General features: G+C 44.0%; 1 protein-coding gene across 19 annotated transcripts in view; it reads right to left on the reverse strand.

The window, feature by feature from the left end:
• The window catches only part of nfixb (nuclear factor I/Xb), a 147,789-nt gene that overhangs the window by 28,633 nt on the left and 91,410 nt on the right, over positions 1-27,746 (reverse strand). For all 19 annotated transcript variants that reach the window (XM_042228213.1, XM_042228212.1, XM_005941787.3 and 16 more), the window contains one exon: positions 1,657-1,722. In XM_042228213.1, coding sequence (XP_042084147.1) covers positions 1,657-1,722 — 66 coding nt within the window. The remainder of the gene's footprint in view (positions 1-1,656; positions 1,723-27,746) is intronic.

Here is a 27,746-nt window from a genome sequence, read left to right on the forward strand (position 1 = left end):
CAGAAAGAGGCTGAAAAACACGTGTGGAAAGGCCTGACACACTGCTGGTGTCATCCACTGGGCCCATGTGTTTTCTATAAGGTACAACAGGCCTTTGGTTTGGACGTGTTCACTTTCTTGACTGTTGACAGTCCAACATACACAACCAATCAGATCCAACAAGCGGCTGTAATCTCCACACAGACAGCTATGTAATGGATGATGCGCTGCGCATTGTGATCTTCATGTATGTATCATGCGCACGCATAATAAAGTGCACATGTTTAATAAGAGGTACTGGAACACTGATATATACACGTCCGCACATCTGTCCTTTCAGTCTGTTGAGCCTGTAACCAAAACCTTGATTATAACTTGTGTTGAAGTTTCACAACTACAGTCATCATTTCTTCTCAGTCGACTACACTGCGCTGTAGCCTGTGATGGGTTTTGTCAGTGGAACATTTTCTTAACAGTTCTTAGTTTCAACGTTACGATCATCTGACTGCTTGTCAGCTGTGTTAGTTTCCAGCACCGTGTCGCTTTTATCGACAATAACACGTATGAACAATACTCGACTTCAAATGAGCTACAACAAACCCTCGACGCTTGCTGCCTGACGATTGACCAATATGCTGACCCTTGGCCTAAATCCTAAATCTAACATTTTAGCCATCAACTCTTGATTTTGAGCACAAAGGCCTAAAAAGAGAAAAACAAACAAAAGAAACAAAATACTGTAAGATGCAAAATCACTTTAAGCTAGCAACGAGCCAGACAGCAGAACGTGCACATAAATATGCAGCTAACATAATAAACTGGACTGATATTTGTCAGGTGTCTAGAAACCTGATGACTGATAATGTTCTGGTATCAGCTGACAACAGGTAAGAACCTTGTTTTCACATAAGGAGCTTCATAAAAGGCTTTAAAAAAGGCTTTTACAGTGAACTCACCTGATCTTTGATTCTTATTTTATTTAAACTGAATGTAAACAGCGAGGTAAGTGAATCGTCTACACATGAAACACACCGTCACAGGTGAAAATGGTACAAACAAATGAAATGTGCTGCATTCTGAACTTTTGTTCCCCAAGTAAAGTTTAAGTATGCGACACTATGTTGTCCATGTCGGTATTACGCTGTGTGTAAAGCGGATCGCTTTATGGCTCCGGGGCCGAATCCATTTTAAATCCACACCCTTCTCTCCCCCTTCCCTCTGTCTGTCCATCACTCCCCCCCACGCCTTCTCCCTTCGCCTCTCATTCTTTCATTCAGTTCTTTTCAGCCCTCCTTATTTCTTCTCCTCTCGCTCCTTCACTCCATCCCTGCCCGGGGTTAACCACAGCGGGGAGAGCGCATGAGGTCAGCGCTCAGCTTCGGCAGCGGCCATGTGGTTCCCATCTTCCAATAACGTCAGTGTGATTTATGAGCGGCCCGCCACAAACCCAGCACAGCCCCCACGCTACAGCACCATCAGCTCGCCTTACCATAATAAACTTAGATCCAACTCTGCTGGGACGCACTTGCACAGGCACAGAGGCATTCCACATATGGGCTAATGCACATACATGTGCATGCATGGCTGTATAGGTGTGACTGCGTGCAGGCACAGGTATGTTTTTTAATAAATGCACATGTAGAGTGAGATTAATGGAACGTGCACTTGTAAACCTACCGTTTGGTGGGGGCTTCACATCTGTGTCTCCTTGCTGGTTTGAGTTGTCTGATTGTCCTGATTGTTCTGCAGAGAGAGAGAAAAAGAAAGAAAGATGGTGAGTCAGGTGGACAGATGTCTGGACACTGACCAAGGTGAGGGGGCAGGTAAAGAACAGAGGAGTCTCCTGAGAAACTATATGGTAAACTCTTTTCACTGACAACGGACAGACGTGTTGAGATGAAAAGGGCAGATATTTGCACTCGGTCGAGGCTCAGAGTACCGTTAGTAGATTCTTATCTGGTCATTATCGTACTCACAGCCTTAGTGTATGTTTGGTAAAGTGCTACAAATCCCCCGAAACATTTTTAATGCCAACAATTAACTCAGCGTACATGCAATTTCTGGGTATTGATGCACCGTCTTTGCCATTTTTTGGAAGACCTTCTAAAATATAGAATCTGAATACAGCGTAAACTGGCTCGAGTGGTCCTAAGAAACAAACCTCTGCTTCTGAGTCGCGGTTTTGAACGTGTGCGTTCCTGTATTCTGGGTACTGCTGTGTATAACTCAACTGTTTTTGTATCTTTGTTTCTTGCAATTACTCAAACTCACCATTCATGTTGGGCAGAGTGCTAATGGTCCCAAGAACTTTTAGAAATGCATCATTTGGAGTTGAATCACCTTAAAAAATCTTTTCTCTCTTTGTGTACCTAACTTTCCGGCGCTTGAATGTTTGCATGTGCACACAGCTACAAACACTAGGTAAAATCCGTTCACCGTAAAAGTTAGGTAAAGTGACAGATGTGTCACCTCAACAGCCCACGCTGACTAGTCAAATGTGCACTTTGTCTGGATTGCATCTCCTGCATTGCTTCCATCTTTAGGGACACGAAGGCGCTCAGAGAGTCGTCTGCTTCAGCTGCTTTTCTTTGGCTCGCTGGCTGCCATTCTTCTTCAGATGTGTAATGCACCCTTGTGGAGTTTTATGGTTGTATCATATATACCATTCAGGCCAATTACTCCAAAGCACTTAGCCTTTAAGGGTGTCTTGGGCCAAGACTCCCAATCCAAAACGTGGCCCCCTTGCAGCCACTACTAGGCCCCCCAATCTCAACATCTTCTAAACCCAAATCAGTGTCCTAATCTTGGGTGGCAGTGTTGCGTTACGTGCCAGCAAACTGGTGCACTATTCACCCTGTCGGTCGCGTGCCAAAAGCAGGAAAACAAAAAGAAACCCAAAGCACCTCATCGCTCTGGGAAGAGGGAAACACGAGGAAGAGCTTCTTTTCTTTCTTTCTCGCAACACTCGTCCTTCATTCTGCACAAGAGTCCATCTTCAGGTCTTTCTCCCTCAGTTCCTCTCACATTGGTTTTGTCTCTTTCTCTCTTGCGCGCTGTCGCTCTGTGGAATCCTGGCAGCCATCTTAGCGCTTGGCAGCCATCTTAGCTTTGGCGGTACCCATGCATTCCTGCTAGCTGACGGCACACCCACACACACACACACAGAAATAGACACACATGCTTGCAAAGCACACTCACTCTCAAACACAGCCTCAGTGGTCTTAAAGATAAAAAGACCTACGGAGGACGTGCGACGCTGATGGGGTAAAGGGACGCTTGTTTACAATCCTGTGAGTATCCTGTCGCCTACGCTAATAGGCCGTTAGAGTTCGACAGCTGATCACAAATATCAGACGCACTCGTAAAGCGAAAGGAAGTGTGCAAAGGGCAACACAAAGAGAGTCCTCCAAGGTAAACGAGGCGATGTTTGGAGGAAGCCTGAGGCCTTTCTCATCGCTGCAGCGCTCATCCCGACAAACCCTCAGCAAACAGCCAAAACCTCTGAAACCCGCGTGCCTCAGAAAAATCTCTTGCCCTGTGTGACAGCTTCCAAGCCAAAATTCACTGCCTTGTTGTCATGACAACGTGGATGGCACACCACAGTCCCTAATGATGAGTGGTTGTTGAAGCCTGTGTGTGCATATGTGTCGCTGTTTGGCCTGGCAATTAGTTCGAATGAAGATAATAATATAGCTTCCTGGCATGCGCTCAATGTGTTGTTTTGTTTAAGTATCTCTTGGCACAACGCAGAGCGGTGGCCGCACAGCCACTCTGTCACACGCCTGCTTTACTGTATCAGGAGTTCTTCTGTTTAACTCTCCAGGCTCGGCTTTGAGAACTTTCCTGTTTCTCTTGTTAAATCACAGCGACGTATACACCGAATTTCAAATGTAAATGAAGTGATTGCAACTACAATACAAGTTCTCAAACTTTAAACAGATTTTGAGGGTTTCCAGCAAATGAAGGGTGGCTTTCTATCCTTAAAACTTGTGCAATGTTTAACAACAGTTAGCAAATGAACCAAGGTTATCCTATCACTGTGCTTCATTTGCACCAGGAGGTTTCTTCCTGTCAAAAGGGAGTTTTTCCTTCCCACTGTCACCAAGTGCTTGCTCATAGGGGGTCATGTGATTATTAGGGTTTCTAACATTGTACGATCCATACAATGTTAAGCACCTCGAACTGACTGTTTTTTGTGAATTGGCGCTACATAAATAAAAGAATTATAATAAAAGGAATTGTATTCAAGGCTGAAAGTTGGAAAATGAAGAAAAATGTTTTTTGACAGACTCTTTAAGACCACGTGCCCACATCGGAGAGAAAAATAACTGTCAATTCTCTCTGCTAGCAAAAAGCTGCAAAGTGACTGATAGCACATGTGGTTGGACGCCCTACCAACAGACTAAGGAACCCATAACCAAGGATGTTTTCACAACTTTACTGTTTAGCCCATTTGAGCTGACCCCTGTTTTTTTCCTCCCTTGGTGCAGGTTGTTTCTGCCAACATGAACGTAGTCATCGTACTCTGATTCGGACCAAAGCAAACGCCCTTTGGAGGAGGTGCAAACCTCAGAGCTTTTAATAATCAAATTAATCTGACCCAACGACCAGCTGTGCGCTGCAAGTTTGAGCTAAATGCCATCCCATAGTCAGGCATGCTTTGCATTCTCTGACATAATAAACACAGACATGTAGAGTGCCTACCGTAGTATCTGTTGTTCCTGAAATATCTCATACCTAAGCAGGCGGGACGTCCTCAGCTGGTTTATTGTAACGCACTTTTGCACTACTGGAGTTTGCTTGAAAGCTACAACTTTGCTAAGTCATTAACTGTTTCGGGTCACAGTAAACAAAGTATGGATAAGACAAAAAATGTCTTTAGAGTTTAATTAACTTCTGAACAAAAGAAATGAGCACTTTAGGAGACGTGAGCAAGATGAACTACAGGAAAACACTGACAGATGTAGCATTCGCGCTGTCACTAATAAATCAAATATGAGTTTTGTGCTACTATATTTCTATAAGCCAAAGGCAGTGTTACACTGGAATGTGGATCATTCAGGAGGATTTGGATAACATACAGCAGCTTTTAGCACATGGCTAATATTATCTAACAGCTAAGTAGATACAGCCAAAAGAAACTTTTTAAAAGTGTAATTTTTTAGTCAGCCAGAGGATTTTAGCAGCGTTTCGGCCTCCAGTTACATAACGCGGGAAATAAAGATCTAAAAATAATGTATGAATATATATTTTATGGCAGGTTTGCTAACATTTCTTATGTTTACGGTACACACAGAGATACTAGCAGGTTAATATCCTGAATCTAGTGGCATTCTTGATTTTTGTGTAAAGCAGCTATAAAAAACAATCCCACTCTGTAAGACGTTATGGAAAAAAACGTTCATGTTTCACTAAGTTTTGGTTCAATTTGATTTTTGCCTAATTTCCCGTTTGTGTATTTGCATAATTATGTGTCATTCCCATGCTCTGCTTAGTTCAATAAAGCAAAAATGTCTTTGTCTGATATTAATTTAACGCACGAACGCACTTCACAATATGTATGTGCTCGTATGTTTTATGTGCTTTCATTCTTACACGTGCACGTGTATGGATGGAGTGTAATCCGTGGCACGGTGACAAGCATGCATCTATATTTACATACATTGTGCCCAAAGGTGCCTCTACAGGAGTACAGTAAGGAGGGGGTGTGATGCCCTTAAAGAAAGAAGACGCTCTACGCTCCTGGTAAACAATAGCAGTTGTGTATTATTATACTGTCATATAAGACCACCGTGCAGGGAGAAATCACTGCCAGCAGGCCTCCCATCCCCACTGCAACATTTGTGTGCGCCCACACCTATGACACGCAGAGGAGCACATGTGACCGCTTTTATTAACGTGTTGGTTCAAGTGCTCGGATGTGCACACTCCAAACATGGATGCACATGCCTCCAAAGCACAAACATGCTCATACACACACAAAAACACAACATTCAAACACAGATGAATCACCCTTATCTCCTGCACACAGTCGCCCCAAGGCCCCCTGCACACACCCCGCTAGAGATAACACACACACACAGGCCATCTAATACACCATGCTATCGCTCTAATCGCCAACATGCACACACACATTTCACTTTGTTTCCTGCTCAACATACAGTACGATTATTGCTAATGTACTCCAGTAGAGTCTATGTAAAAGTTAACACTGGCTATACATTTGTCACACTGCAGACGCAGACTAACTCACACCCAGGCTAATGTACACACACTCAGAAACCACACTTGCACAATCGCTCCATTCATCATACACGTAAAAACAAAACGACACCACGCACGGATACACAATTACGCAATCTGGAATCATTAAGTGACACTTGAATGTAAAATCACATAGACGTGCTCCCCCTCTTAGTGCGCAGGCAGCCACTGCCAGCGCTAATGGACTCATTTACGACGTGCATATTCATATACGAGCGCACGCTGCACACTTTTTGCTAATTTACAGAACGGCTTAGAGTGTTTGTTTGTGCATCACAAGCACACGTGAGCAAACAGGCCCTCTGTAATCTAATGTGCACTAAGTGAGGGGGATTTTGCAGACTGATGAGAGACTATAAAGCTACCATCACCAGTCCAGCACTAGAGATAAAATATAACGTCCTTTGGATGTTAAACTCGAAGGCGATTGCAAATATTTCCATAAGCAAGTTATTGTAATAGTCAGTATTATCATCCTGTTTATCTATTTATGAGAATCAGATGCTTTTCGGGGCCTTCACTCAGCTGTCTTTGTGACTGCCTGCACTAAAATACCAAATCTGTAGAAAGAAATGACCAGATTAACACAAAAACACAGCTACAGATGTACCTAGAATAACTCTACATGCTACTTCTTAGCAGAGACTGATCATAAAAAGCGGTTAGCTTAGCGATCATACCTAACAAAGCACGTCTGTCTTCACACGTTCACGTTAAACCGACAATAATTTGTTGCAAATGCAATTAAAGAAACACAGAAAAGCACGAGTACAGGTGCGCAAAGAGGGTTTAACAAAGCGATGCTATGAAGCTGCATTGTGGAAAACTGAGGAGGCGGAGCTCCAGCCTTGAAAGGCCACCATGCTGGTAATGAAAATTCAATACTACGCTGCTTCCCTTTAAATACCTTAAAAATACAGATTTAAATCTTTAAAGTGTTTCATTTAAATGAAGCTGGAACAGATTTTGAGAGTAAAAGTGAGAAATTCTAATCCACAGTCGAATCTGTGGATGTAGCTGCAGCCTGTGATCCTTTGACTTCCTCTGTCTCCACCCTCTGCGTGTCATTTAAGGATAGTTCCCCTGACATGGTTCAGTTCACAGTCAAATGATAGGGGCCTCTTCCTCTGACTACTGCAGAAGTCTGTGGACAAGTCTACCACTGTTCTCCCTCCTTGATCTCCGTCTCGCCGCTGCCTTTCACTCTCATACTGTAACCCCCCTCGCTCCACCCTCAGCTTCCTCTGCCTCCTTTTTTTCTGGATGTCTCTCTCTTTCACTCTTCAGAGTTCAGGCCTGCTGGTACATACAAACCCCGTCATTCCCTCCAGAGTTCAGCAAAGGATCTGCTCTCAGCGAGGCCTTGACTGGACCGCAACGGATATAACACAAATATACACAAAGAAACACTAAATACAACGGAGACTGCACAAAGGTACGGCTGCCTGCAAATGGAAGACTGAAGTAAAGCAGAAAGCACGACTGCACTGACTGACATATACATATACAAGCGTAGCTGCGCAGCCTCAACCCCTCTCTCCACCCGCACTCCCCATCCACCAGCCTCTGGATAAAGAAACCGAACTGCCTCCCCAATTGGGTTTCGCTTAAGAGGTTTATCGGTGTGTTGCTAAACATTCTGACCTTTTTTTTTAATCTTTAATGCGCTTAAAATGTTCCAAACCCTCCTAATCCCCACGGCTATCCCACACAGATGTTCACTCGGCTCTTTTATTGGACTTCATTTCAACCTCCTTTTTTTTCTTCCTCTCCTCCTCCACCACCTCCTTCATCCTCTCCACATCTCCCCCCCTCCCCTCCGTTTTCGTAGGCCGATTCGTTTTCCAGTTTCTGAATACTAGTCACTGCCTCCTGATCGCCCCGGCGCTGCTCTCCCCCCCCTTGTGTTTCAATCTTCCACTAGAAAAGCTCATGTTGAGCCTGGTTTTTAAGCCACGGGGGCTTCTTATTGGACGCTGGCTGCGCTGGTACAGTGTCATCTGTCCCGTGAGTGACCTCAGCTCACTGTGGCCACCTTTCGGTTCAGAAAAGGCGTGAGTGTGTGAGAGGATGCCACTTTTACCAAAAAGCGCTCTGGATAATTAATAGGAGTTAGTTTCATTAGTGTACGGTTTGGTGTAACAGGATAATAACAGGGGACGGTGAGAACATTGTGGTTCTTCCTGCTGAGCTATTAGGACATCTGGAACAGCCTGAACAAATCCAGTCTTTCGCTTTTTAATGACTCTCAATGTGAAATCTCTTTATCTCTAAAATGTTACATGCAGAGGAAGTTTCTACATTTATAGAATGAACTCTGGTCAAGGTGCTCCAGTGTTGTATCAATTAAGTCCCAGTTACTAAAGAAATGTGTTGTTTGCTTGGTGAAAGAGATAAACTTGAGCTCTGTGCTTTTACCACATCTTCTGTTTAAGGACAATGTGACCTATAAGCAGTGATAAAATGCACAAGTGGGCCCATTTATGAGCCAAAAAAGTGGATGTAGCTAATGTGACTGTTGTTGTGGAGCCAGAAGCAACCATATTTAAACAAGACAGTAGAGTGCTAAGGAATCAGCTAATGCTGTACAGCTTCAACACGCTGATGCTAAGTGACAGACTAATGGAAAAGGAGAAACGGTTTTTACTCTGGAGTACTAATTTCTTGTACCATACAGCAGGCCACATTATTCGTGAGATAGTTCCACTAAAAATCCCCAAACGCAGCAACAATGCAAGTGGCTTCTCGAGGTCCACCCGAGTGAATTCAATTAGCAAAGGTGAGATGTCGAAAACACCTGCAGGCTACAGCTGCCTGCATCTGCAGCCGCTCGTCAATCAATCACAGAAGCCACAACTTCACACCCAAGTCAACATTGGTGATTTACCTCTGTACAGGTGTTAGAGGTCAAAATGAACTTTAAACATGAAATCTGTTTTCCGCACCGTGTTGATTTCATACCTGAAGTTGGACGTCGTAACACGGGAGTCTGTGGGGACTGACTTGCTTTGGAAGCCACCCTCATGTGGACAGAGGGGAACTGCAGGTTTCGGCACTTCGGAGCTTTCCACTCGAGTGCTGTGCTTTTACTGCCTTGTCTTTTTTTAAAGGAGTGTTTGGCACACAGGAAACATGTCAAACCTTGACGCTATAAGGCAGACTTTACAGCACAAGAAACAAAAAAAGGTCACAAAAATGCAACATTTGACGCATCAAGGAAAACGATTCTGAAAGTGCTCAGTCACTGATTTATAACGATTTATAGATTTATAATGAAAAGCCGCCTCCATCCTTGTGAAACTACCCTGCATTATACGACTGTAATGACAGCTCATTTACTGTCAATGGAGCAGCACGTTTCTGTTTACAAATCAAGCCAGAGTTTCTAGAAATTGAAAGAATAACACAAGGGTTTGCTGTTTCAGGATGGGTTTTCCTTTCAGCTATTTTTGGCGCCTTCCTGGGAAGTTTATTTGGCTTCCATATCCACACCCTACCTATTAAACCAGCAGCTTCCAGCTCTGGCAATTCCTCTGGCAATGTGGTGGTGCACAAAATACCTCTTACAGGCTAGTGCGCTTACGACTTCCCATCTTTTTGATACATTAAAAACATTCTTCCAAGTCTACATAAAATCAATCTTAGTGCCCACATTCAGTGTGTAAGTGACAATAGTGCATCTCTGTGAATGTCTGGCATGTAACTCCATGTGACAGCGCAGCATGGGGCGATGTGATTAATTGTGAAATGTGTTTCAGTGCTGCTAGTGCTGAAGTGTGAATGTGTGGGTGTGACACTATAAATACCTCACTTGTTGGCTTTTGCGTGTGAGATTGTGTCCTATATATGTTTATGATATTGTATACGTGCAAAGATTTCTGGAGAGCACGTGTTGAGGCACAGTTGGAGATAAGCGTGTAAACATCTGTGACTGACAGGCTGAGCAGCAGAGTGTGGGAGGGAGACGACGTTCTTTTATTAAAACACGCGTGTGCAGTGCGTGCATCGCTTCGTGGGAGTGTTTGCATGTGCGCGCTCCCCGCGATTCTCTCTATACGTGTGAAAGTTCAATAAATTAAGAGAGATAATTCTGTGTAAGATGCACATCTGTGTTTGTACGTGTGCGCACTAGTGTGTGTGCGCTTGTGTGTACGTGTGTGTGCTTGCGTGGCCGCCTGGCCGAGCCCTGTGCCAGCAAGGAGCAGGTGTGGGGAGGCAGCCCTGCTTTGCCCGTTGCCCATCTGCGTGGCCGTCTGTGTGCCGCCTGCGCCCTCTCTTTGCCAACGCCACACAGAGCCGGGGAGCCAGGGGGTGAGAGGGGGGTGAGAAGGGGTGAGAGGGGCCTAAAGGGAATCAACCATGGGAGAGAGAAGAGGGCAGGGGGTAGAAGGGATGGAGGGGGCTGGCTGGCTGCCCACGGATACCCCCTCCTCTCTCCCTCTGCCCTGTTTCTTTTATCTTTTATCTGTGCCTATGCTGATGAGCTGTGATGTACAGGGAGAGGTGGGCAGGGAGGGAGGACCAGGCGACACAGAGGGAGAAACACAAAAACAAAAAAGAGCCCTGCTTGTTGTCGGGGTAAACGCAAGAGTAAAAAGGGCAAAGAAAATCATCGAGCGATTTGAGGCTAGTTTTCTAATCTGTGGCTGTTAGTCTCTCTGTCTGAATAATAGTCTGTCTCTGAATTTCTGAACCTATCCAAATGTTCACGTCGAAACTGAAAATGCATATGGTGAGGTGTCATTCCTCCATTTGGCCAGCAGATGTCACTTGTTGGCAGTGGGGGCCACAAGGCAGCAACACATGCTAAAGAAATCTGCCTCTCGCAAGGGGAAGAGAAAGCAGTGGGAAAGATTTCAGCAGGGCTGCCGTGGCTTTAGAAAGATAGGAGGTGAAAGCTCTCGGGCATATTGGACTTTAGTCGAAACTACGACCACCAAATGAAATATCTGTGTCTCCAAAATACAGCACAACTGAGTCTTTTTCATAGCGGACATGCTGCATGTTAGCTTCATACATCTCTACCCACAAACTGACAACTACTATTATTTTCCCTGCATTTCCTCCTCTTGTGTGTTTCTGATCACATGTTGATAATACTCGAAGCCAGCGCGATGACACGGACAATAAACATATAGTGAAAAATGCACCATGTCCATGCAGGCTTTTTGCACAGGAAGAATTGTTTAAACTGCACTGATGATGTGTGTATATATTAAATTTCATACAAACAGAACTAAGCAGACAACGTACAGCACTGAGGTTCACAGGGCTGAATGAAAGACATCAGCCACCCTGTGATATATGCACATGCATGTGGGTGTTTGTGTGTGTGAGTGGGGCTGGGTCTGGGCACAAGTGGGAATGGGCATCATGTGATGCCAGTTCGTGCCAGGGAATGGAGGAGAGAGAGAAAGAGAGGAGGAGGAATGGAAGGAGAAAAAAGGCAAAAATAAAAGGGAGGGAAGAGAGGCAGTCTGAGGGAAGAAGGGGGCACAGAAAATGACAAAAAAGTGAATGAAAGAGAAGAAGAAGAGGAGTGGGGTGAAGAAAGGGAACGAGTGATAGACTGAGAAAGAGGGGGTTAGAGAGAAAGGGAGGGGGGTGAGGTGGGTGGGGGCTGGGGGGATTGTGAGAGCTGTGGGAACGTTTTGCCTCGCCAAGAAAGACGTGAGCAGAGAGAATAAAAGAAGGAATGAGAAAGAAAGAGAGACTTGTTGGCAGAGCAGAAGAGGAGAGCAGAGGAGGGTACGAGGAGGGGGAGTGAAGGCAGCGTACGGCGGGCACCAGCCAGGGAGCAGACACCATCAAACCCGGCACTACGGGGGAGACGAGGAAAAGCAAACACACAGCGCACCACAGCCACCACAAGGCAGTGCCATCGTTTTGCCCGGAGCCAAACATTGCAAACTATTCTCCCCAACTCATAAATTTCACACCCAAATCCATGACAAGCACCGGGCAGATCACGGTGACCTGTCACTCAAACGCCGCCCCTGTGTGTTTGGACTGGGGAAAGCTCAAAGTGTGACCTTATGAACTTTTGGCTTCACATTTGATCGCCATTCCCCCGCTGCATCAAATCCCCTCGTGACAAATTCTCAGCAGCAGACCCACAGTGGACAAATTCATGCGGTGAAAAGTCGTAACGCCGGAAAACAGGCAAAGCAACCTGTGCAAGATGGGAAATGACATCCCCAGGCGCACACACCGTCATCCATGTCCCCAAAAGGCTCCCACATGTACAATTATCAGAATTGATTTTGGTAGCTGGCAACAGATTTGTGCAAATTGCTTTGGGAATATGCACCCAATCACAGTATCAACTGCAATTATAAGACACTTAAAGGTACGCTAATCAATATTTTATATTAATAGTGATACAAATGACTGTGTGCAACGTGAAGGATGTTTGGTTTACAGTAATAAACCCAAGCTCAGCCACCTGTGCAGTTTCAAGTCTCTTGTTTGGCACCTTTTAGACTTTGTCTCGTTTCTTGACTTGCTGTTACAAATGTGGATGATCACATTAAACATGGACAAATACTCACATACTGAGCCAGCAGCTCAGGTTTCAGACAGTTTTCTACCTTTGGCTCTGTATGATGTCACAGAGAGCGGACCTGTTGTTAAAATATTTTGCTGACCAGAGGCAGCCAATCAGAAGAAAGCAACTGTAGCAGCTTGTTTCAGACAGACGATGAACTGACACACCCACTATAACATGACTGAGGATTATTTTCAACTGTGAATCACGCAAAACTACATTAGTAGAGTCCAAGAATAAAAAGCTACAGATGAGCATAATGATCCCCATTAAACACTTTTTCCTGATTTGGAAACCTGTGCCAAACAAAAGACGTTGAGCATTAACAGTGAACGATGTCTTATTGAAGACCATAATAAGGCTGAAAATGAGAGAGAATATTGTTGTTATGGGCAATCATGCTACCAAATGAATGCTAATGGTCATGTATTCAGTTTGATTGCTAAACAAGTCAGCTAGCTTGTTGCAAAAACCCCATGAAAATGAAAAAGGAGCTCATTAATGCAGGTTAACGGACAAAGCTAGCTAGTTTTGATGGCTTCTGTTGGACTGTATGCACAAATACTCCAAGTGACTTGTTTTGTACTACTGAGCCTAAACTCTGCTTCTGTGAAGTTCTTCAGACCTACACAGAAGAATGTGTTGGGGTAACCACAGGCTCTGTTGGAGTAAATGTGGATTTCAACAAAATGCCACAATGTGGCATGAAAGTTGATAGGTTGATTCATATCCTGTCAGGATGCAAGTTCTGAGCAGAGAGGAATGCATGTATGCAAAGGTAAATAAACAATGTTAACAACTACAGATAGCGCTTCTGGCCTAAGGCAATACGGTTATATTTAACGGTCTTCTAGCACTGCAAGGTTGTGATGGTATGCTGTGCATCCAGGAGCACGAAGCTTAAAAAACATTCTCACTTGAAGACGTCCGAGTTCTAACATTCCTGTCAGGATTCACACCAGCAGTGATTCAAATAGTGTGCAGCCAGTATTCAGCTGATGTAATCCCTCACATGTTTTAATACAACATCAACAAAATATGATTCAGTTTATAAGACAACACGATTTGCATCTCGCTCTTTATTTACACCAATGGGTTTTCAGCCTGAACGCACTAAAGATTTATTTTGGTTTGGTGAACTATGCAAATAAATGCTCCCAAATCTATCTGGGGCTTGGAGAACGTGTTTTATGAGGGCTGTAAAACTCCACACAAACACATAAAGCGGGCCTGTAAAAATAATGTGTGCTCTGCATAAATGCTCATTTGGACTAATGAATTAGGGTAGCGATGAATGGCTGTGCAAGTGTCCACATCCTCCCTGGGTGATGCCGATGGAGGCTTAATGTTAGATGTGCATGATTTGTGAGTAGTACTGTGAGTGTGTGTCTACATATGATATGTTAGCTGGAGTAAGGGGGAAGTGTTGCTCTGTTTGTGCACGTGTGTGGGCACCAGTGACTTTGCTCCTCCTTTAACAACCTCATTCAGCTGTCAAATAAGGAAACCAGATCCAAAACTATAATGAACAGGATCTGGGGGCGACATACAGAAACACAAAGAGCAGCGGTACCGGCTAAACGTTTCTATGAAGTAAGTAAAAACTTTGTGATTTTATATCTTGAAAGGTGCTATATAAATAAAGTTCTTCACAAGAGCCTACAATGAATAAAAAAACGAAACAAGAGAAATGAATAGAAAGAAGATTTTAAAAGATATTTTTCCCAACTAAACCGGAAAAGGTCCAAATCTGTGTTTCTGGGGAAGGATCAGCCACATCTACAGCATGAACTGAAGACTTACTCTTTTATTTGATGGCAGCAGAAAAGAGGAGGAAGAAGAGACAGACAGACAGAAGCAGATGAGGCCTGAGAAAAAACAATCAGCCAAATGAGGGCACAGACAGAAAGACAACCTTTGACCACCAGCTGTCTGGGAGTCACCGTCCAGCCGCATTTGTCAGTCTGTGTCCCCAGATGAACCCGGCCCAAGGGTCAGTGGCTCCCAGCGCAGCCGTGTGTTTGCGCGGCTCGTTTCCGTGCGAGCACGCACGCTGCTGCACGCTTGTGCACACGTGCATTAGGGAGCCTTCCAGTGTTTGTGTGCGTGTCCATGCGTACGAGCTGCCTGCTATCTGTGTCAAAGCTGGCTTTATCTCTCAGGCTGATAAGGTGAGTAAACAACTGCCCCGGTCTCCCCGTCTGACATGCTAGCTGATAAACTATGCAGTCACCAGTATCGGCGGCGGGGGGGTGCTGGGACAAGTGAGCCAGGCTAGTCCCAGGCTCCAGCTGCAGCCGAAGGCCTGGGAGGGAAATACTGCAGCATTATAATATCTTTTGTTAATAACATTACAGGTGGGGTTGTGCAGCAGCCTCACGTCTCTCAGAACATACATGAATCAAAGAGCATGTCTCTATATGTCACACACAGAGGATTAGCCTAGTTTGGGCAGCTTATGGCTCCACTCAGGCTCTCTCTTTGGTCAAGCTGATAATTGGAGATTTATTCCTACCATCTATCAATCCATCTATTAACTTATTAACCCAGAGAAAATCTCCCCACCCTCAGCAGATCCAACTCTGCAAAGTGAGATTAAACTGATGCAAATCCACTTAGCAGCTTCAAAAAACATATTCATCAATAAGCATCGCTGACCTCGCTCTTATTATCTCAGCTTCTGCCTGCACTTTAAAATCCGACACGCACTGGGTGATAATGACAGGGGGAGGGGAAAAAAGCAGTGAAATTGCATGCTTAAGAAAAAAAGGATGAAAAATGAAAAAAACAAACAAAACAAAAAACGTGGAGCAGAATTAAGTTAAGTATTCACACTGAGAGGAAGAAAATCCTCTTCCGAAAATGAGCTCACAGTTAACTAACGCTTTGTAATCTTAATACTGACATTTTCCACCGTGACATTTACTGTGATTATGTCATAAGTGCGCCGTGACTGGTAATCATGGATCAGACGTTTAATACATCTGCTATGAAAATGTCCAAATGAATTAGGCCTTTACTCAACAAGTTCCAACTTAGCGATCGCACTGATACCGCGATCGATCCATGTACGAAACAAAACAAAACAAGCAGGATTTGGGTTAAAGTGGAGTGTTTCTCAACTAACACGTGAACACACCTAAGCCTTTGTTTTATTAAGTCTGTTTACTATTTCTAAACCTGAAAAACAATGCCTTGAAGACAACCTGCAGTACCCTCAACTACCACCAGGGGCAGCAGCTCACACTTTGTGAGTCAATCCCTTAGTTTCCTTTTCTAGGTTACCTGAGTTAGAAGAAGCACAGGTGAATGTTTGGTTATTAATACGGCCACCAGAGGTCACTTAACTTCAAAATACAAAACAGGGTGGTGCAGGAGCGAGTCATGGAAATAACTCGCTTCCAAACATGGAAATAAGTTAGCATTTCTGCACATTTTGTTCCCTTATGCTAAACCCAGCAGGTTTCCTGAACGGGTTTTTGGGTACACGCCTGAAACAGTCATGGTTAATGTTTTTTTTCTTAAAATAAAGAATAACAGCATCCTGGAAAAGCATTTGCTAACAAGCGAGACTAGATAAGTAGTTGGTAACATAAACATCATCACACTGACCACAGGAGCTTAGCAGTGAGGATGCTAAAGTGGCATCAATTTCCATGATGATCCAAAAACCTATGGAAAAATGCTGTTAGCTTTTTATTGAGTGAACCAGGGCGATGCTTTACTGGTGGCCTCCAAACTGAAAAAAAGAAGTCATCCTCATATCTCACTAACAGCTTGCAGAGGCATTCGGGGGGGAGGACAGTCTTCCTCTGCCATTACAGCACATTAGTTTTGTGCTGTGCAGCTCTGCTAATATCCAAAACATACCAGAACAAAATGACCAATAAGTATATTAATTTAAATGTGTCCCTGTCAGTGTGTTCTGCCTCTGTTCAAGGCTGGAACGTCAGTGCAATGGCCGCCCTGTTGCCTATGGGCTCTGCGGTGTTAAACGGAGAGGATGTTCACGTTGAGGGGCAGACCAGAGGAGCCTGCATCTGTTTGGCAGTCGCTCAGAAATGTCTAGCGTTTCACACTACGCCTCTGGGAGCGCTGGCTTGAGCGCAGCCAGAAGTTTATGAAAAACAGAGAGTGTGAGGGAAATGAGGGAACCAGGAAGGAGAGAAATGCACCGGGAGGGGGGCTAGAAGAGAAGAATGAGCTGGATGACATGAGACGACAGAAAGAGAGATAGCAGAGAGGAGGAGGTTGGACAGCTGAAATGAGAAAGGGAACCGGTTTAGAGGATGATGTGATGTTTTCCACTCTGCCTGTGGTGCGCGTGCAGGGGTTCTCCTGAGGCCCCCGAGGATCCCGAGGGCCCCTGGTAGGATCTATGAGTGGATTCAGGTGAGGAACAGGTGTGACCACATGTCAAAACACATTGCTACGAATGTGGTAATTACGCACTTTAGGGACAGAGGACAATGGTATCTGTATACGTGTCTGTAAGTTTAAACCACATGTGCAATGCTGCATGAAAGTAAGTGTATATTTTATGTACTGCAAGAGAGCACAAACGCCTGTGTATTCCTTGGATTAACATGTGACAGCCGGCCCTGCCTTCAGTCAAGCCCAGTCCTCCACAACAAACCCGCTCCCCAGAGCCCAATCGTTGGTTTGGTCTCCGTCTCAGCTGTCACCACGCCTGCACTGTCTGCCTCCTGTCAGCTCGCTGAGAAAATACATGGCGATTTATAGCCGTACCATAGGGTACACAAACACACTCACAGACACACACTTTCACATACATCCAGGCATTGAGTTTTCTTCAACAGGCAGAGCAGTTGAATGTGCTCTGCCTCAAAGTGTGGTTGTTATTATAAAGTAAGAGGACATCAAGAGGAGGTTAAAAGGTTCCACACACCAATAAAGTTACTTGAAGTTAAGTACTTTGTAATATCTGTGTTTTATGTGACAGCCTGAGGAGAGCACACACTGACCACAGATATTACTAAAGATGAGCAAGATATGTTTACAATCACCATCTGGTTTGGGTTGCATCTGCTAAGTTATTATAATTAACTACGGAGACGTTCTAAACTAGGCGTGCTGCAAAAAACTAATTAAATGCTTTGAAAAAGGCTTTAGTAATGTGTAAATCAGTAGCTGGGGAGATAAAACTGTCAATCATGACTGTTGGGTTCACAGGCCTGTACTTAGCTGCAGAAGTCTGCTAATGCAGACATGCCTGCTTTGAGTGTTTGCATAGGGGACGTATTATATGTGTTTATCTGCAAGTATTCAGGCAGTTTAACTAGTTTTCTTCCAGCATAGCCAGATTAACCTGCACTGGTTCTCCACTACTCCACTCACTGTGCTATTAAACCATGCCAATCTTACATGATGTCACCAGTCTTGCTAGTATTGCTAGTCTCTTTATGTTGCCTGTGGGCCAAGGTGTATTTTTTTTTCATATTTGTAGTATTTTGAGCAGTGAAATCCATTTACATGAAATATCTACGTCTACACTCGTGCTCTCACTCACACTTTGTGCCAATAAGCCCCTCAGGTATCCCCTCACTCAGGACAGTGACCCCCCACTGCTGCCCACTTTTCACTGTGTTGTAACAATGTTTTATAATGTTTTCAGTTTTTCTGAAATTATCACCAAGTAAAAATTATTTTTAAATCTGAACACAGCATAGATCTTAAGAAGTAGAAGATGTAACACATCTTTCTCTCGCGGTGTACTATTCAGGGAAAAAGCGTCTAATTCTTATTTTGTAGGGACCATAAGAAAACTGGACCAAAGCTAAAAGCAAAGTGCGCAGACATTAGTAACGTTACAGTTTTAACTACAATACCTGAATGATTCAACAGTCAGTGGAAAGAATTTAAGATGCTTTAGTTTTCTGTCCCACAGCCAACACAGTAACCCTCACTCATCTGGTATCTGAGGCAGGTTAAAACCCTTTCCCTCCATTTCTATATACGACCCTGCTCTAGTCCTCACACACTCACAGCTCTGAGGGGATCAAACAGAGCAACTGCAGGTCAGATGAGGCTGTCATCTTTCTGCACGTGTTTCACTATTTCATCCAATAAAACAATCAAGCGAATGTATTCCTAAAGACTTCTAGAAGTAATACGAGCCAGGGTTCTTCCACTTTGGTTTGGATCTGTGTTAGACCCTCCTCAGTGAGGCTGTGCACTAACTCAGGCCTGCAGGAGGGAGGTGGCAGCGTGTTTATTTTACTGTGGGCTGTATCTGGCCATCATTATCTCACACTGCAGAAGGAGCGCTGTAAACAGATGCTTGCGGCCCACTCGGCTGCAATAGTGCGTCTGGCTGAGGCAGCAGCGGGAGTGGGAAAGAGGATCTAAGCACGCTGAGGTCAGAGGCAATGAGAGCGGGAACAGACTGTGGCAAAATTTAGACGTGCCGGGGCCGAGGCTGTGATTGAATCTGTAGGGCGAGGATGCTGACTTTTGAGGTTACGAGGGAGCGTCTGTTAGTTCTACGACGATGGCTGCGAGGTCTTGGAGCGAGGCAGGGCCCGATGCTTCGGCCTCGCTGCGGCTTGCAATATTAACACACCAAAAGAAAGGTTGGCTTTGTAGTGGTCATAAAACAGGAGGAAGTCATATCAGTTCAAGATGCTCTTGCTGGAAAGCTCAACAAACACTGGCAGTGAAGTTTTCACAGAGCCATGTGGCCTAAACAAACTGCTGTGGAAAGAAGAAGACGACGAAAAAAGAAGGGGTGGAGGAGAAAAATGAAATGGCGTCTCTGTTAGCTGCAGTTGGGAGAGAGCGAGAGTGGGATCTGCTGCTCCTTTTTCTTTTTTTACTTTAATCAAAAGCAGAGACGCTCAGCAGTGGAAAAAGCATGACGAAAAGCAAAGTTTACATGAGCTAAAGGCAGAGGGGGAGGCGGCGGGTGGGGGGGAGGCGGGGTGAGGGGTGGGGGACGGGTAGACACAAACAAACAGACAACTACTGACGAACAGCTGCGCCGAGCACTTCACTGACAGCGAGGGCGAGGGAGGAAGAGAAGGAATGACGGGAGAGAGAGAGCACCCCAGTTACAAAAATGGAAAGTCCACATTTCAGCGCAGTATGGAAATATGGTCCTCATTTCATGATTCAATTCCCGCTCCCTCCCTTTCCCTCCCTCTCTAACTACCCCTTTCCCTACCAAACTCTCCTGCTTTCTTTTGCAGCTGCAGTTCGGTTATAAAAGGCTGTTAAAACACAGGAAGGCCAGTAAAACGGATAAAAAAATAGCGGGCGGGAGGTCTTTTGGTCGAGCGAGGCGATGGAGCAAATGGGAACGAAAGAGAAATGCAGGCGGAGATGTGGTGTGAACCATGAGATCTTACTGAACTGCTGAGTCTCCCTGACTTACGAGCATTTCTGGACTTTCGTCATAAAAACATCATCAGCTTCCACCACTCGATGCCCCGCTTTAATCTCCAAACTTATCTTCTCCTCATCCCTCCGTTGCGTGTGCAGTAAGACACACAAGTTTCAGGGTTGCTGCAAAGCCCCTTGTTGACTGCCTGAGCAACGCCGAGGAGCCCGGTCAGCTGTGGCCTCTGCGACTCCGTAAAGGCTCATCCCCAGCCTCGTCTCCCATGTCTTCCCCTCATATAAGCCTAATCCTGGTGGCTTTACATCTTAACCCCCCACCCCCAGTCTCTGGCTCAGGATCTGCGCCAGGGAGAAATTAAAAATTTGCCCTAAGAAGCAGAAGAAGCAGTTTTAAAAACCCAAACGTGCTAACATTATGCATGTTTTTGAGTATCAGAGCCACCATTGGCTCTGCTGAAAAATACTCCTCTTCTGCTTCCCATGCAAAGCATTGTCCTCAAGTGACATCTTCTATGCTCATCTGCTTTTGTTCACGCCACTATCTGTCAGTTACTTTCTTTACTTATTCCGCCCATTCTCTCTCTCCCCTGCTCTATCTTCCCTCCATCAGGCCGTACCCGGTTCTTCTCTGCAGTTCACTTCCCTCCCTGCTCAAATCACCGAGTTAGGCCAGGCAGTTCATTATTTCAAATTTACGGCCTGTCCGTTTGGCCTGCCTCAAGGAGGAATAAAATCAGGCTTTGGTTGGCGTAGTGATCTGGTTCCAAGCCCAAACCCCTCCTTCTACTCTTTTACAGTTTAATATAAAGTCATATCACATTAAAGTTAACGAATTAAAAAAAAGAAACTTCTCCTGTGCCAAGAGCTCTGCGTGACCAAAGAGCACGCACACACATGCATAGACTTGTAACTCAACACTTAGCTGCCATCTTTAGGGGAAATAAGTGAATTTGGCAAGAGCGAGTGTACGTGGAGGCTCATGTGGGGGGTAAAAGGAGGCCGAGGACTGTTCATCTGGTGGAAGAAAGCATAAAATTGGACACATAAAAATAACATATATAGTGCACGCCTGAAGTAGACAGCGACATCATGTAACTGTATATGGATGTAGCGGAGTACCATGAATATGTCAACAGCTGTGTGTGTTTGTGTTGTGCGTCTTGACCCCCGTCTATTAACCCGACACAAACGCTGCCACTGAATAGAAAAGAGAAGGCTGTATTTTAAATGGATCAGGCTCCACTAAATAATGACGGTTGTGCTGTGTCAAGGCCCTCAAAGCCTTCCTATCCCTACATACTCATGGGCCCTTTGGGGATTTCAGCCATTTGAAAATATTTTAAAGAGGCCCGATTGCCCCCAGCTCAGCGGCTCAGAGAAGCCTTAAAACCCTGCAGCTAAATCCCGGGGTTATGTAAGGTAAAGCCCTAAATCTCACTGCGCCTGATGTTACATATTACTGTAATTGCAAATGAAAAAAAGGGAGAAAAAAATACAGGGTGGGGTGAAGAACTGCAGAGAAAAAGGGAGATGTTGGGGGCTAGAGGACGGAGGAAAGAAGAGGAAAGGAAATGAGGGAGGTGTGAGAGGATGGATTGGAGAAAGAGAAAAGATGCAATCAGAAACTGATCAGGGGAAAGAATGAGTGGAGGACGTCTTTGACACACCAGATCCCAGAGGTATACTCTCTCGCGCTCTCTTTATACTCAGTTCTGCTGTTGTTTTCTGGGGGTTTAGTGACTCTCTTCCCTTTTAGCAGGCCGAGTAGACTCGGAGGGAAAGTCAGCGCACTGGCCAAAACCGTGGACTAAAAAGGAAATCCAGTAAAACTTAGTCTGCGTTTATCATCGGTCCACCGTACATCGTTCGTCATCTTCTAGCACAATCCTCCGGGGCCAGATAGAACCGATCCGACACACACAAATGCAATCTTGAGAAGACGTTATAAAGTACCCCCATGAAAAGAAACCCACCGTGTCATAAATGCGCTGTTTTTCATGTCTAAACATAGTTTTGTGGGTACATGTGCGTTTTCTGTGCGATCGTCCCTGAACGTATGAATCTGAAATGTGTGTGGAGGCGGATAAGGCAGTTAACGTTGTGATCACAGTGCATGATGCAATCCATCGTCTAAAGATGTAAACAGGCTTTAGAGTTTCTGTTTTTCCAGCGTAAAATTTCTGGATGGAAGCAGAAAGGGGGGGTTTGGGTTCGATTGTGGAAAATTTGTCTAACCGCTTCAAATCTGCCAGTGCAAAGTTAAGACTGTGAATATCTGTAGTGGTGAAAAGTATCACTTAATCTCTGCTTTTCTGAAACAAAATGAAAGAACACTGCAAACTATTCTGATTAATAACAAGACTTCACTTGTTGCTTTTGCAACTTGTTGAACTCTTCTAGGACTCAGCCTGTCTTGATCCTGCCAGTCGCCTGGTACAAAATGTCAGAGTCTGCTGATTCGCGAATATTTTGCTGCCCTTACTGCTAGAGACTGGTTGTCATGTGTGCATGGCATCAGTTAAGCCATCGGTTAAACCCCACGGAGGATTTCCAGCAGTGAGAACTCATCTAAAGAAGACCATTTCCTGTGCTGTGCACCATGTAAAAAAGGACATTTTCTTGACCTGATTCCTGGTCAAGCTTTCATCCCATTGCTGCTGAAAGCTTTCACTGACACACAAAGACAATCTGCTGTGTGTGGATGAGCCAATTCAATAGAAACTGATCAAAGCTTGTGGATTGATCGACAAACTGACAGGACCTCAGTTCTGCTCCACACACAGCTGGAATAATAGGACCTCAGAGGAAAGGGGGAAGTAATTGTTTGAGACTGTGAATGCCTTGGGGAACTATCCCCAAAGTGAGACCCACACTGCATTATACTCATGTAACCCGGCCTGTTGCTATGCCCATTAAACTTCATAATGAAATTAAGCCTGCATTACCACTGGCACCGGGGACTGGATTATACATCGCTGTGGATTAGAGGGCCGTCGGCGGTGCAAACTAAAGAAAGGTTAGAGCGAACGAGCGAAGGAGGGGTGGCAAAATGCCGCTCACGAAGATCACTCACACTGTCTGTGTCGCTGGCTGCCATCCAAGAGAAGGCCAGTCAACAAAGGGACAGTTAAAGAGGAGAGGCTATAAGGCGTGCACTGGCGGTGGATGTCAGGTAAAATGAGATGCAGGGTTGAGTTGTTGCAGTGTAGAAGTCAGAAGATCAGTGGAGGTTTATGTCAGATGGCACTGTTACACCTGAGGACACATTAACAGCAGAGAGTCTGCTGCAGCCCAACTGAGAGATAAGCTTTCAAATTTATCTGTTAAGGCTTAATTCTCTGAGCTGGCTGAAGAAATGCAGGAGGAAATGCGTTAGTCTGCAACCCTTGAGCAAAGGCATCAGTACCTTTCTAGAAATGTTTTTATGAATGCATTCCCAGCTACTGCCTGTCATCGTAGTCTCTTTCAGAAAAGCTGGGTTTGGGCACAAACAGCATCTCCTGAAAGGTCAAAACTGACTGATGCATCTAGGACATGACAAAGACTGTTAAGACCAAAACCTCATATCCCGATATGAGACATCTATCGTCCGATAACGATATAAATCACAAAAATGTAACATTTTCTGTAAACTCTGTGAATCTCGGGCAGCTCGACTTGTGTGAAGTGTTTCCAGCTGGAGCTGGAGTTGAGTGTTTTAACTGATGCATGAAACGATACATTTTTAGACACAAGTTGTAACAGCGCCGTTTTCTTTGTGAGTATTTATTACACGGCGTGCTGCGGGGAAAAGCCTGTTCTAACGTTTGAGTCTAAGCTTTATTTTTTAGCACCTGACGGCTCTTTTTTACTTCTCATCCGTAAACACTCTGCATCTTTCACGTGATTCAGTTTATTTTGAAAAGTCTCAACAGGATCTTGAGCTTTATTCTGAAAGGTTTATGTGGAACATAAACAAGCGGACATGCGAAGGTGTTACCGTCGCTGTTGCTAATGACAACGCATAAAAACAGGCGCTTGTCCGTCCGTAGTGAGGTTATATTAAATATAAGAGAAAGAGAGAACTTTAAGAAAGTAATAATAACTACAGTGACCATCAGAACCATAAACAAATTTTGCTGTAAACAGTTTATTTTGCGACACCACGAAACAAACGATAGCGTAAAATGAAACGACAGATGTTTTTATATCGTCGTCTGATATACATCGTTATATCGAACAGCCCTAGTTAAGACCTACACATATGTTTGAGTTTTTTCCTTAACCCATTCTGTGACAGCTTTCACAACATGTCATTAACCAGAACTGAAAACCAAAAGAACAAAGTTAAAGAGACTAAAGTGTAGGCAACCCATATTTTCCTTTTACAGTGACACAAAGAAGGGTCCACATTCATTTTAGAACAACACAGCTGGTGTTATTAAACCGTTTTATTAGATCCTTCTTTTCTGCAGTTGCACACTCACATGCAACACAAGGTGACTGGAGTAATTAAAGGATAAATACTTTGTTTACTTTGAGACTTGTAGACTGTGGAGTAAAGTGGGCACTATTCTTTCTTTGTCTTAATGCTGATTTCAAAACACAAACACTCATGATCTTGAATTAGGTCTTTGGAAAGAAGATTTCAGATGCCACTGGGTAACAAAGACACTTCAACTGACATACACAGAACCTGGAGGTACGGTACTTCATATCAAACAGCATCAAACAGAACATGCATATGCGTGAGTACCATTGCTCTGTGACTTTTGTACCTTTGGTGGTTTTTAGGCAACATGATGACACCATGATATGCTGCGTAACATGAGACTTGCTAGAGAGCCCACAGTGCTGTGTTACAAAGCTTAACGCAGCCGTACTCCATATTGTTTTTTCTTGTTGATCACTGCTAAAGTGAGAAATCAGCTGTTTGTAGTGGCAAACTCCACAGAAATGTTTCACTCAACTCTCAGCTCCATAGCATCTTGTCATGCTCTTATGTTATACGCCCTCATAGCACAATTTACAGCAGAATAGCTTCCATAAACCAATCCAGCACCAAACAACAGAAAAATTAGCAACTAGCTGGTGAACACAGCGGATCATTTAGCTGCAAAAGGGCCAGATATTACCCTCATTAGTTAGTGGAGGCAGAACGAGAGCTAAATGGAGCATGAATATTGGACTTACATTCATTAGGGGAAAACAAACGTGACTCTAAATGGATGCTACTGTTTCTTCATATTTGCTGGTTATCAATAGGGAAGGACTTGCTAAGAGGTTTGTGTCATTGCTAACAAATGGAAGCACTTTAGGGCACTCAGACGTTCACCTAATCTATACTGTATTTTTATATGTACATTAACACTGCTGACCACATTAACTAAATGTGAAATAACATAGTGGGTGTAAACAAACGCCTGCTTATTTTTAGAACAGATGCACGTGTTGTCGTCTAGCAATCCCATAGTCTTACAGCGTGCTACGTGTTATTGTTATAAAATGTATTTTACATTAGGTCTGCCTATGCAGTGCTGTTCTGCCTCCATCTGAAACTTTCCTTCCCTTCACTCTTCTTCTGCTCTGTATTTTCCCCCCGAATCGCTGCCAACATGTGATTTCACTTATCTTCCAGTGAAATTAGAGTGCAGAAGAACAGACTAATGGTCATCTCCCTGTCTCTACCTTTTTCCCTCCTCTCTCCTCACCGTGGCAGGGCTTGATGAAAGGACCTGTATATTTTGCTTAAGTTTCAAATTCCGCTGCCCGAAAAAAAAGAGAGAGAGAAAAAAAAAGTGCAGCTGTGGGCTGCTCGCCGCACCTACACAAAAATGTTGGACTAAAAAAAAAAAGAAAAGAAGGAAAAAAACAATATCTGAAAGGCACAAAGAAAAAGAGCAGCTTAAAGCAGAAACTCTGGACTTCCTTCTAGAGTTCTTAAACACAGAGGCGCCCCTATTATTGGACAATCTCAGTTTAATGTCTCCTGAAGAGGAGACCATGCCTTCTGCAATGGTCACTTCTGAACTATCGAGATTTCCATGCCAGAGCCAGATTTAGTTGCACTTGTGAGCCTTCGGAGCTTGAATGCCTCCAGTAAACCTCTCTTATGTTACCCAACCTCCCAGGAGAAAAATTAAGTCATTACATTTAATCACCACCTCTGTGGTCAGCACAGATATGTTACCCCAGATGTGCAAACATGCTTGGCCAGCACAGTCGAGAGATAACACTAACATGTCAGTCATCTATGTCCTAACAACGCCTTTCTCTGCGCTCTGCGGGCCCCACAGAGGGACTCGTCCTGTCTTTAGGGTACAGTAATTAGAGGTGGGAATCACCATACATCCCACGATACGATATTATCACAATACTTAACGCACGATACGATATTATTGAGATTTTTTTTAAATATTTTGCAATATTCAGATTCTGTACATAAAGGTAAACTTTATCAATATTCATTTTATCTAATATCAAAGTCTCGCTCTCAGTCTTTCTCTCATTTCAGTCAGTTTTATTGTTTGTATTACAGTCTAGTCCAACTTAACTGAATGCAACCATCTGGTACAATTACAGCTATTCTGAACTATGCAATTTATGAAAACTATGCAGCCCCTTCAGCAACTGAAGAATTTGAAAGTAAATTAAAACAAAATATAATTTTACATTAAATAAAAAAGTTTTAAACTTAATTAAAATAAAACATGTCTTAAAATTAAAATAAGTAAACTGTCATGTTTATTGCTGCCATAAAACAGTTAAGCACATTTGGACAGTGAAGGAATGTCAGGATTCTTGCTCAGAAAAAGGAGCTGATCAACATGCTCTGAAGTCAGAGCACAAAAACCTTTTTTGTAACAAAATATCGATTTCTGCTGTCCCTGTATCGATACATTATTAGCAAACAAAATATCACGATACTACACAGCATCGATTTTTTCCCCACCCCTAACAGCAATAGTGTTCAGAGAATGCCACAGAGATCTGAGCGCGCTCGCTCTGCGTCCTCTCATCCCATCAGTACCTCTGTGAGTCACGCAGCCACTGTCCTACATCTGCGTCAGCTATCATCAGGGGTCAGAAGAACAACAGCCAGCATTACTAATGTAATGCAATCTGCTCTGCAATAAATCTGCCAAACTCTGACATTTGGAGGGTTTTAAAAAAAGATGTAGTTAAGTAAAAAGTGATATCTCCACAGAAGGATTTGATTTTAGCTTTACAGTTTGTAGCAAGAGAGCAAAAAGACAACTTGCCAATGTGGAAGTTCCTTGGGTCTCATTCACACAGGCTTAGAGATCAGTTGTTAGCAACAGAAGCACTCTTAACCAACAATGTATATTTGCATTTCAAAAAGGTGCAACTTTTGAAATGAGCACTCTCTGTTTTGGTATCACACTTTTATTAGTGCTTGGTGAATAGTTTGCGAGTGTTTGCAGACAGGTCAGCACTTTTTATACAAACTACCGGCAACCACAGGAGCTGGTTAGTGGCCAAAGCAACCGGAAGCTGGGTTTATGATGCAGCACTGTAGAAATCATTTAAATGGACACCTTTCTTCAGTGCCATCACATTTTAACATTAGGAGCTTCATCCTTTATTTTCAAGAATT

Source organism: Haplochromis burtoni, unplaced genomic scaffold (genome assembly GCF_018398535.1).
Source record: "Haplochromis burtoni strain Fernald_Lab_line unplaced genomic scaffold, NCSU_Asbu1 Contig_312, whole genome shotgun sequence".
Classification (NCBI taxonomy): Eukaryota; Metazoa; Chordata; class Actinopteri; order Cichliformes; family Cichlidae; genus Haplochromis; species Haplochromis burtoni.